The 12,412-nt window shown below is 42.6% G+C and overlaps 1 protein-coding gene across 1 annotated transcript in view; it reads right to left on the reverse strand.

Moving 5' to 3' along the window:
- Positions 1-11,298, reverse strand: part of LOC139559599 (kelch-like protein 24) — a 37,826-nt gene extending 26,528 nt beyond the window's left edge. Inside the window, exons 1-4 of the mRNA XM_071375731.1 lie at positions 11,017-11,298; positions 6,382-6,485; positions 5,199-6,043; positions 3,313-3,497 (exon numbers count right to left, since the gene is read on the reverse strand). Coding sequence (XP_071231832.1) covers positions 3,313-3,497; positions 5,199-6,043; positions 6,382-6,456 — 1,105 coding nt within the window. The 5' untranslated portion in view covers positions 6,457-6,485; positions 11,017-11,298. The remainder of the gene's footprint in view (positions 1-3,312; positions 3,498-5,198; positions 6,044-6,381; positions 6,486-11,016) is intronic.
- Between the last annotated feature and the right edge of the window lie 1,114 nt (positions 11,299-12,412).

Genomic DNA, 12,412 nt, shown 5'->3' on the forward strand with positions numbered 1-12,412 from the left:
TAAAGTACTGTACATTAGTTCCCTCTGAAGTAATATGAAGATGTTGGGAGATTGACATGAATGCTGAGTGTCAGAGAAAGAAGCCCTCATCAGAATCATCCGTCCAAACAAATAGATGGCTCAGTGTTTGTGAGGCTATGTTGAGAGAGAGTGGAGGGAAAAAGACTAGCCAGTGTGGCCATGTGTGTTAGCCAGACTCAGCATCAACAGAATCACACAACAACAAGATGAACAACAATAAGCAAGTAAACCGGGGCGATAAGTCATATTGTGACATAAAAACATATCCAATAGCATAATCGTGTGTCTTAATTACAATATATGACACATAAAATATAATTGCTAAGCTTTTAAACAATAAGATCGGAAGTCCCATCTACATTTACCCCCTCCAGTTCTAAACTGAGATGCCCCAACTGAAAGGAGGAGCCGCTGATTTAATAAAAGGACTTAGCATAGTATAATAGTTGGGCTTATCTTCTAACAATGACATTAAATGATTTCTCAATCCGTCACAGTCTGTTGGGCTTAGAATGGGTGTTTAACCATAATTAAGAAAGGGTGGCTGTGTACTGCAGTAAACAGCAACATATACAAGGCTAGCCAGCAAAAACAAATGTGTTGGTATCTTTTTTGGGACTCGCCGAGACAGTTAACTAGTTGTGTTCATATGTCCATTGAGAAAAAAAAACTCCTATTTGTGAAAATGATGTCTGAAACATAATGATACGTGGCTGCCACCTGCCTCCGATTTTAGGTGAAGATTAAGGAAAGGACACAAGGAGAAGTCATGTTATCAGTAATAGTACACAGCCATTGTTACTTTTTAGTGGTGGGTAGTAGTATGTGACTATTGTATAACCCTCTAATAGTTGTGTCTGTCTGCCATGACTGCCCTATAGGCCCCTATTGGTCTCCGAAGAACAAACAAAGCATATGACAAGAACCAGTTTTCTAGAGAAAAAAATAACGTCAAATGCTTCAAAGTGCAGCATGACATTGAACCTACTCATAAGCCTTTCAAACCAGGTCTGTTCTCACAGGAAGCAAGTGTTGGTCACATACTCCTAATCATGAGCTCGTGGAGAGGAACAAACTTGCACGCTAAAAACACCCCTTAGGAAACGTCAAGGAGAGGGGCGTCAAGAAAAGAATGGCACTGGAGTGAATAGCGAATAGCCCGTTTTACGGGCTCATGACCAATTGTGCTATTTTGTAGTTTTTGCTCTGATCTGAACTTTTTTTGTACATAATGGTTCCTCCATTTCCTATGATCGAAAAGAGCTTCTGGCGTGAGGTGATTTCTTAACTAAGCCACCTGTGAGGCTGATTCCGAGCCACATTCCCATGTCATTGCTAACGTTGCTAACTGTCGACAGTTGATTCATCTTCCTATCGTACAAAACATGTCACTCGGGAGTCCAATAAAATGAACCGTTGATCAAGTATTGTGGTCATGTGGTTGCAATCTCCCGTTGACATTAATGCATGACAATTACATAAAAGTTCACCTCAGGATTCCCTTAGAGGAGAGTTGACACACACACTATTGGTCAGATATTGTGGTCATTGACAGTGAGTGTTGTGAGCTGAATTATGCGGTCAGTGTGGGAAAGACAGTCACGCCCAGGGTTATGGTCACAGTCAGTGACAGTAACGGTCCAGGCAGACTGGAGGGTCCCAAGCCCATCTCATTCTGATCCTATTTCAGACTGGGCTTTAATGCAGCTGTACTGTTGCAGTGACACCCTCCAGAGAATGTGAGTGTGAGTGTGAGTGTGTGTGTGTGTGTGTGTGTGTGTGTGTGTGTGTGTGTGTGTGTGTGTGTGTGTGTGTGTGTGTGTGTGTGTGTGTGTGTGTGTGTGTGTGTGTGTGTGTGTGTGAGTGAGTGAGTGAGTGTGAGAGAGAGAGAGAGAGAGAGAGAGAGAGAGAGAGAGAGAGAGAGAGAGAGAGAGAGAGAGAGAGAGAGAGAGAGAGAGAGAGAGAGAGAGAGAGAGAGAGAGAGAGAGAGAGATAGAGCGCACACGTGAGGACTTGGCACACGTGAGGACTTGGCACAAGTAGAGCACAAGACATAAACAATGGACTCTTTCCCTCTTGAGCAGACTGTGAACCTCTCTCTCTCTTTTTTCTTTCTTTGTCTCTTTTCTCCCTGTACTTTGGCAGATTTGTACTTTTAACATGTTTGTTATCTGAGGCTAATTTATTGCTTTTGAGCAAAAACAATCCCATTTAGCACCAATGCTATGATGTAAACCCCACAACGTGCATTAAACCCGATACAACCTTTGTCAAAGTTGGGTAGATCTCTATGTTTCTGTGATGATGGTTCTTTATTAGCCTATAGTTTCAGATCTGTTCGCAGCCAACTCCTCTAATGTGTTAGCTGTCATGACAAAATATATGTTTAAATGTTTGTTTAAAGCTAATTAGAGCGAAAGCCTGAGGTATGGTATTACAATAGAACCCATGCTGTTTTCATTAGGGAGTGTAGATGACGTTATTCTACCGCTGCCCTGTTCAATTTGGGTGCAGTGAGGCTTTAAAAAGGGTATTTTGTGCCAAACTTGGCAGCACACTTCTCCCAGCATTAATCAGCCCGGTCAAAAGGCTATAAACACTCTGGGTAGAAGTTGCCCACTGACACAGATCTAGGACCTCAACCATTAGAGGAAACATTTTAAACTGACCAGAGATCAGACTGTAGAAGCAACTTGATCCTCGAAAGCTATAAAGAGCAAAGAGCCATGTGACCCCGGCTCTTGGCCAATGGGAAGAGATGCGTGAGCTGGCCAATAAGGGCCTCCCTGGGCACCACGCCTGCAGAGTGTGTCCAGATGTTGCTCTTACATTTCCCTCTTTTTCAAACGGGCTGGGGCATAACAAATACGTGGCAAACGGCCATCACATTACTCCCTCTCCTTTACTCCACAGTGAGGGACCACATAGCTGAGGCACTCTAAGGCTGTGTCTTAATAGGCTTCAATAGAGTTATTCCCTTAATAGAGCTATTGTCTCCTTTCCTCCAATAGTGTTAAGTGGTTCCTTTCCTCGTCTCGTTTATTTTCAAGACAACTGATTAAGTGACAGTTATATGGTACAGACTTAACCAGTCTTTCTAGTTAAACAATGAAAGAGGGTTGATACTAATTTACCAATTGGAATTGGTGACTCCCATGAGTACTTCCTGGTATTTCCTAATCTCTGTCATGACATAACCTATAAATTTTTTAAATAATCAATATGACATTCTTCCATGACTAATCCGTGTTTATCTCTCCGTAGGGTGGCAAGCAAGGGTGAGGAGCTCACCTGAGACCAGGATGTCGTTGCGGAGGGCACAGACGGCGTACTCTGACTTGGTGAACTCCGGGAGCTTGGCCAGGGACTTCCACTCCCCTGTCACAGGGTCGTAACACTCTGTGTAAGGCAGGTTGAACCCCCCCACCCTCTCACAGCCCCCCACCACCACGATCACCTCTGAGAAGCCCGTCGACCTGCAGAGAAGGGGAGGGAGGGAGAGAGAGAGAGAGAGAGAGAGAGAGAGAGAGAGAGAGAGAGAGAGAGAGAGAGAGAGAGAGAGAGAGAGAGAGAGAGAGAGAGAGAGAGCGAGAATAGGAGATCACAATACAGGTGAGGTGGGGCAGTAAAACAACAGCACAGTGACAAGACACAACAAAATAACAAGTACACAAAACACTAGTTGCTGTGGAGAAATAAGACAACAACACAGACACACTGCACAGAGCGACAATACACAACACAGCACCACTCCAGAGGAACATACACAATGCAGGTAATAGTGGAGAAATGAGACAGCAACAAGACAATACAGGCGAGTCAGTTTTGATTCATGACTAAAGTGAAAGATTTAGATTGGTAATTCACAACGTGTAATGTGTAATACTTGACATGATTGTATTTGTCTGCCTGGCAAAATACACAGTCTTCTTGAAGAACAGAATTGTACCTACTAAAGGCTCTTCTCCACTGAATATCAACGACCTCAATAATACATCCAAATGCTTCCCAATCGGCCTGTTTGGAAAGTGCATGCCAGGGCTATAGCATGATCCCCCATCAACTCCACGCTACTGTCAAAGAAACGTTACTCTTTATAATTAAACTTCACAATATCCCCACCTGGATGAAACGCTAAGCTAACTCGAAATCAAACTCAGTGACATGCTAGTTAACAACGTGTTTTGTGTACTTTTGCCTAGAATTTCCGACATTCCCCACCTGTTTAGACACAATACTGGTAAAGATTAGCTCAGGTCAGACACATGTATGTGAGAGATCAATAGAGGGCAGTCAGACCCCCAGACTTTCCCCATGGGGACCATTTTGGGGTTTGGAGGGTGGAGATGGCATGCATCTGTTGGCAGGAGCTGATACTAGGGGCCCCCGAGGCTACACACACAGACAAAGACAAACATACAGGAGGCTCTATGTCTGGTCTGTTGTGATCTGCCTGGATACTGACACGGTACGCCTGAGAGAGACACGTCACCTCCCGGCTATCTAACTGACACCCAGCGTCAAATCATGCTTAACCCTTAACAACTCCATAGACAAGAGAACAGGACTGTTTAAACCAGTGGTGTCTAAACAGCAGAAACTATATGCATCTAGGTTGCATTTTTTAAGAGCAATTGAAAATGACATGGATGAACTCAGAGCCACACACACTCACGTGAACCTATCGACAGTATATTGTACACAAACAAATAACATTCAAATGAAAATAAACAGGACTGGTGTGTGACACACTGCTTTACTTCTGCTATTAAAACAAGATCCAACGTACATATGGTTCCCTGCACAGTGACTTGGTACTGGTATTCCTTGTTATTGTTATTTTATTGTGATACTATTTCCTATTCTTTGGTGGTAGTTTATAACTCTGCATTGTTGGGAAAGGGCTTGTAAGTAACCATTTCAGAGTAATGTTGTATTCAGCTCATGTCACAAATAAAATGTGACTTGATTTGAATGCACAACACAGCACCACTCCAGAGAAACATACACAATACAGGTAACTAGCCCTACTTAGATGTATCAGAACATTCAATCCCAAAAGATGTTCCATATTCATTTATCCTTGAGGGAAAATAAAGTTGTATTGAATTGAATAGAAGAGAGTGACCATGTTGGGTCCCTCTGAACTACACCTCCCAGCATCCCCTGCACTATACCTGCGTGGGCGTGTTCTGGGTGACATCATCTCGTTGCCCAGTACGTGGTACCGTCGGGCCTCGTGGAGGAGCTGGTAGCACTCTGGAGCGGTCTGGATGATCTGATCTCCTTCCACTGTCTGGACAAAGTAGTTGGGGTGCAGCAGGGGCAGACGGACGTGGTGCAACAGTTCTTTAAGCACTGGCCTCCGGGGCTCCACACTGTGGTACACCCAGCGCATCACCGCCTCAAACACCACCTCCTCCTTCCCGATGGCCAGTTCGTCACTGCAGATGTACTCCTCCAGCTCGTCCCTCCTCAGGTCCAGGAACTCCTCGTGTTGGGCCACGTCAGGGAAGTTGGCCAGGGCGTACGAGCGGCAGCGGCTGGCCAGCTGTTTCAGAGAGTGGGCATCTGCGAAGCGCTGGATGCCCAAGCAGTTGCAAGGGTCTAGTTGGTCTTCTAGGAACTTGGCGCAGGCTTCACGCAGCGTAGAGATCTGGAAGAGGCTGGAGGTCTCGAACAGGAACTGCACGTTGTCGGTTGTGATCTTGGCGCGGCCCGTGTAGACGTAGCTGAGGAAGGAGTCCATGGCCTCGGCCAGGATGCCGTTGATCTCCACCAGCATCTCGCGTGACTCGCGGTGGTCGTTGCAGAACATCGCGCGGAAGTAGGAGGAGCAGGCAGAGAGCACGGCGCGGTGGCAGGGGAACTCGCGGCCCTGCACGCTGATGACCACGTCGGTGAAGAGGCGGCTGTCGCGGAACTCGTTGAACACCTGCAGAATGGCCTCTGAGTGGGAAGAGCCGGAGGAGAAGTCCAGCACTTCATTACCGGTCAGCGTCTTGGAGTCCACCTCGAACACCTTGGGGAGGGAGGAAAATGATGATGATGATGAGTTTGATTTTATGGTCCAAAGTGGTGTTCCGGAATTGGCTGGTAAACTAAGGGGGTGGGGGAGGGGGAATGTAACTGTTTGTTTAGCTTCTAGGCCAATTATGTTTTTATTATGTATTATTAGGTTTTATTATGTTTTTATAATGTTTTTATAATGTTTAATGATGTTTTATTATGTTTTTATTATGTTTTAATTATGTTTTATTGTTTTTATTATGTTTTATTATGTTTTTATTATGTTTTATGATGTTTTTATTTGCCACTGGGGAATGATTGCTTCACATTGCACTTCTAAATGCTTTTCACCTTTCGTTTGACGGCGGGGGAGTCCCGGGTCCCAGAGTCCTCCCTGTTCAGCCGTCTGCCCAGGATCAACACCATGGCTGCTGCTCTGTAGACCTACCGGATACCTGGAGGAAAGCCAGAAAATCATTTATAAAGTATCTAAATAAATGTGTGGATCAAGCTACTATTTCCAAGTTTTATAGGCCTGTATGTTTAAATCAGATTATACCCGATACATTATAGAGAGAGAGAGAATTGTATAAGCCTATATAAGTGTAAATCAGCTTATGTGTTTTGCGTTATACCCTATAGAACTGTAGATCTGATTATACATGTGTTATAGACGTGTTTAAAGCCTGTGTAACTCTAGATCAAATCGTACAATATATAAGTATAAATCAAGTTATACAAGCTACATGTACTTTACATGTACTTAAACTTAACTTGAACCACTGTTGCGGTGATGAATTGGAGAAAACAAGTACACACCAGAGGCAGTAGGTATAAAGAAGTCATAAGGGAAACAACCTACTTTGCCCTTCAGTAAGAAGGGAACTGTCACACCCTGGCCTTAGTTTTCTTAGTTTTTTGTATTATTTTAGTTAGGTCAGGGTGTGACATGGGGGATGTATGTGTTTTGTATTGTCTAGGGTTTTTTGTATGTTTATGGGTGCTGTGGTTTAGTTGGTTTAAGTGTTCAGTCTAGGTGTATGTATGTCTATGGTTGCCTAGATTGGTTCTCAATTAGAGACAGCTGTCTATCGTTGTCTCTGATTGGGAACCATATTTAGGCAGCCATATTCATTAGGTAGTTCGTGGGTGATTGTCTATGTGTAAGTTGCCAGTGTCTGCACTTATTGTTTGTATAGCTTCACGTTCGTCTGTTTGTTGTTTTGATTAGTTTGTATAGTGTTCGTTTCGTTTTCGTCTTCTAATAAAAAAGAGGAATGTATTGTTATCACGCTGCGCCTTGGTCCTCCTCACTTAAATGTTACGACGAACGTGACAGGAACGAGTTGTACTAACAATTCCAAAGCCTTCAGGGTAGAGATACAGTATCTTGCATCACAGTAGACTAGTGGTTCTCAAACTTTTTATAGCCCCGAACCCCTTCAAACATTCAACCTCCAGCTGCGTACCCCCTCCAGCACCAGGGTCAGCGCACTCTCAAATGTTGTTTTTTGCCATCATTGTAAGCCTGCCACACACACTATACAATACATTTATTAAACATAAGAACGAGTGTGAGTTTTTGTCACAACCCGGCTCATAAGAAGTGACAAAGAGCTCTTATAGCACCAGGGCACAAATAATAATATAATAATAATCAATAATTTTTCTCCTTATTTAACCATCTTACATATAATGAGAAGGGTGTGCTTGAAAGGAAGCACATAACTCTGCATTGTTGGGTTGTATTGGAGAGAGTCTGAGTCTTAAATCATTTTCCACACACAGTCTGTGCCTGTATTTAGTTTTCATGCTAGTGAGGGCCGAGAATCCACTCTCACATAGGTACGTGGTTGCAAAGGGCATCAGTGTCTTAACAGCACGATTTGCCAAAGCAGGATACTCTGAGCGCAGCCCAATCCAGAAATTAAATTACATTTTCACAGAACCGCTTGTTGCAATTTCGATGAGGCTCTCTTGTTCAGATATCGGGATAAGGAATCCAGTTGTATGTGTCATCTGTTTCAGGAAAGTACCTGCGTAATTGCGTACCCAACTCACTCAGGTGCTTCGCTATATCACATTTGACATTGTCCGTAAGCTTGAGTTAATTTGCAAACAAAAATTCATACAATGATGGAAAGACCTGTGTGTTGTCATTGTTAATGCAGACAGAGAAGAGCTCCAACTTCTTAATCATAGACTCAATTTTGTCCCGCACATTGAATATAGTTGCGGAGAGTGCCTGTAATCCTAGATTCAGATCATTCAGGTGAGAAAAAACATCACCCAGATAGGCCAGTCGTGTGAGAAACTTGTCATCATGCAAGCGGTCAGACGAGTGAAAAATATGGTCAGTAAAGAAAACTTTCTCTCAATTCAAAAAAAGTGTCAATACTTTGCCCCTTGATAACCAGCGCATTTCTGTACGTTGTAAAAGCGTTACATGGTCGCAGGCCATATCATTGCATAGTCCAGAAAATACACGAGAGTTCAGGGTCCTTGCTTTAACAAAGTTAACCATTTTTAAGGTAGTGTCCAAAACATCTTTCAAGCTGTCAGGCATTCACTTGACAGCAAGAGCCTCTCAGTGGATGCTGCAGTGTACCCAAGTGGGGTCGAGAGCAACTGCTTGCACGCGCGTTACCACTCCACTGTGTCTCCCTGTCATGGCTTTTGCACCATCAGTACAGATACCAACATGAGCAGCAGCTACGTTTGGCTACATACGGACCATTAGTGGAATTCCCACGAGAGAGTAACGGTTCATTTGATCGGATGTTAATTATTTGACTAGGCTGCCAGAATTTGACATTGTTGTTGTTATTTCGCTTAACACAAGATGGTTTCATTTTATTTTTGGCAGCGAAACGAGGCTACTCAGGCGAGAAAAATACCTCACCCAAATGTATAGTCCCGCTGGAAAATGGACAGGTTTGGAAATTTGAGCCGTTTTCAAATATCTCCTAAACCCTTCCTCTGGCTCTGCACTGAAGCAGTTGTGCCCTGAGGCACAGTGCAACAGTTGAAAAGGCCATAATCACAGAGACTATAGAGTGAGAGAGGTTGTTGTGCAACGGTAAGCGGGGCCACCCCAAATGTCAATCACGTTTGTTGTGAAAGAAACCAGGTGAAGGAAAGACATGACATCACGTCATCATGTTTTTAACAGTGAGCTATCTGCGAAGCCGGTTAATACCGGGCCGACAGTCTTTTCAACGGGGATCATCTAACTGCGTGGGCCTAACGGAAAGACTGACTGCCAAACCAGACCAATGTCAATCCATTCCGGGAGGGAGCCTCGTCCTCCTCTTCTGGAGTGTCTTTTGTTCACCTCCATTAGAGGGGCAAGGGTGAGGGATTTTAAACAGGTATAACGTATAACATGTCTGTTCATCAACTCACAGATTTTGTCTAATGGTTTCTGACTTGGGTAAGATGGTAAAAGTGAAACAGGAACACACGCACGCACGCACACACACACACAGGTGTGGGCTATCCTATGCTTACTATCTCAAACCATACATGTTTATTTCTTCTAAAAATTGAATCCTTCATAACAACTGCTTTCCTCTAAAGATAAAGAAGTTGACATTTGCTTACATTGTCTTGGAGGCACCAGCATGTGCCCGTCCCTCCATGTGCATGTACTGGACAGAGGTAGCTAATAAAGCGAATGCGTCTGGCTTTACTGATAAATTAGGGCATTCTCCCTCCAGGCTATATTTAACCTGGCACACAAAGCCAAACGCACAAGCGGAACCTGTTTGCGTGTGCTTATCCTTGTCCGTAGCACCTCCTTCTAATCAAGCAACACAAAGAATGTCAGGTTTTGCCAGTGGCCCTAGCCTTTTGGGGGCCCTAAGCGGGATTTGGATGGGGGGGGGGGGCACCTCGCAACAAAACATTTTATTGGACCCTCTCTTGACGGCAGAGAGTTTTAAAGAACATTTCCTGCAATTCTACACATTTTGCCATGCTGCGAAGATACATTTTTGCAGTTTTAAAGCTAACTTCCTGAAATTCTACACATTTTGCCATGACTTATGCCATGTTAATATAATATCTGAGTGAGAATGTCTAACAAAATCAATGGGGCCCACTGGAGGTCAGGGACCTTGGGCATGTGCCTTGGGTGCCTAGTCTGTATTTGGCCATGATTACTACAAGTTTAGATTGATTGCTGGCTGGACTAACTACCAATCTAAAAATGGTTAGCTGAAATGGCTAATTGAGTGACTGACATAAGGAAACACTGCTGAGGCACAACCAAATATCGAAGTTGCACCTGATGAATTCTACTATTCTGACTCTCAATAATACATTGAGAGCCTTACTGCCCCCCCCCCCCCAGTAAATAAAAGCCCGGCCCTGGTCAAAAAGACACCAACAAAGTGTTCTATGCAGCTACCACTTATCTAGCCAGAGTGACCAACTGTCTATCTTGTCATGTGTCTTTTTTGAGAGATTCGTTTATAGGTGAATTCTAAATTGAAAATGGTCATATAGCCTAGGTATAATTACGCACAATAAACAAGCAAATCACACAATCTTTGAGCAGATGAAATTCTGATCAGGATTGACATATTATTCATCGTGGAATCGACCAGTATAATGACTAAATGTCAATATTGATGCAGCAATAGGTGGACGATGAATGTCAACATGTTTTGAATAAAATGCATGTAGGCATATGCGCAATAACAACTGCAAAAAAAGTTCAAAACCCGTAGAGTTCTCTTTATGGTAGGCATTATAATCTCATAAATTATACATTAGCCTATCTGGTAGCTTTTGTTTTTATTGTCAATGACCTCTTCTCGTCAACCTTGAACAGTGCATAATCATGCGCAGCACAACAAAGGCACACAATTCACTTAAACAGGATACGACTATCCAGTGCCACAATTGAATACAAGAGCGTATTGAAATACACGTAAAGTATTACATACTATTTTTACAGTACGTTAGGACTAAAGTCCTTACCTTATCCTGGAGTTTTCGTATGAGCCGCCTCGGCTATTTCGAGTGCTGAATAAAACAAGAAACAAAAAAAAGTTCTGAAAATGTTGAACCCGAAAATTCTTGATCCAAAAATTGTATGATGGCAATGTTTCTTATACAAAAATATATGTGTCTATGCCCCAGACATCATGATTTATTATGCTCTCAGAGACAAAGAACTGTAACAAAGTGTAAACATCACACGAAGATATATGTCACATCCTCAGGATTTGCCGACCTAGTCAGCTAGAATTATTGGTGCTTATGGGTAGTGTATTTCAGTTGTGGAGTCAGAAACAGCACCTCCCAAAGTACATTTGTCCTCCACGTGGCTGGCCTTTGTTTGCAAACACTTCCCTGACGTTGTCCACTTTTTCACAAAAACTCTTGAAACTTTGTTGTCAACACCGATTGAGTAATCATGTACAGGATATTGCCTAATAGTAATCTAGGCCTAATTATTATTCATTAAGGCACGTATGCGCATGAGTTGGGAGACTAGTAAAGTATAAATCAGACATACTTCAGTAACTTTTCTCATTGCTGAATGCTGACGAAGAGTTTTAAAGTTTAATTGGATGAAAAACAACCATTTACTTTATATACAATCCCACTCTGGTCAATAACATAGTTGTGTTATCATATTAATTTTATTTTATATACAGTACCAGTCAAAATTTAGGACATACCTACTTATTCAAGTTTTTTTGTATTATTATTATTATTTTAATTTTTTTACTATTTTCTACATTGTAGAATAATAGTGAAGACATCAAAACTATGAAATAACACATATGGAATCATGTAGTAACCAAAAAAGTGTTAAACAAAGAAAAATATATTTTATATTTGAGATTCTTCAAATAGCCACCCTTTGCCTTTATGACTGCTTTGCACACTCTTGACATTCTCTCGACCAGCTTCATGAGGTAGTCACCTGGAATGCATTTCAACTAACAGGTGTGCCTTGATAACAGTTAATGTGTGTAATTTCTTTCCTTCTTAATGCATTTCAGCCAATCAGTTGCGCTGTGAAAATGTAGGGGTTGTATACTGAAGATAGCCTTTTTTGGTAAAAAAAAAACAAGTCCATATTATGGCAAGAAGAGCTAAAAATAAGGTTAGAGAAACAACAGTCCATCATTACTTTAAAACATGAAGGTCAGTCAATGCGGAAAATTTCAAGAACTTCGAATGTTTCTTCAAGTGCAGTCGCTAAAACCATCAAGCGCTATGATGAAACTGGCTCTCATGAAGACCGCCACAGGAAAGGAAGACCCAGAGTTACCTCTGCTGCAGAGGATACGTTCATTAGAGTTACCAGCCTCAGAAATTGCAGCCCAAATAAATGCTTCACATGGTTCAAGTAACAAACACA

The sequence above is a fragment of the Salvelinus alpinus genome, chromosome 30, assembly GCF_045679555.1.
Source record: "Salvelinus alpinus chromosome 30, SLU_Salpinus.1, whole genome shotgun sequence".
Taxonomy (NCBI): Eukaryota; Metazoa; Chordata; class Actinopteri; order Salmoniformes; family Salmonidae; genus Salvelinus; species Salvelinus alpinus.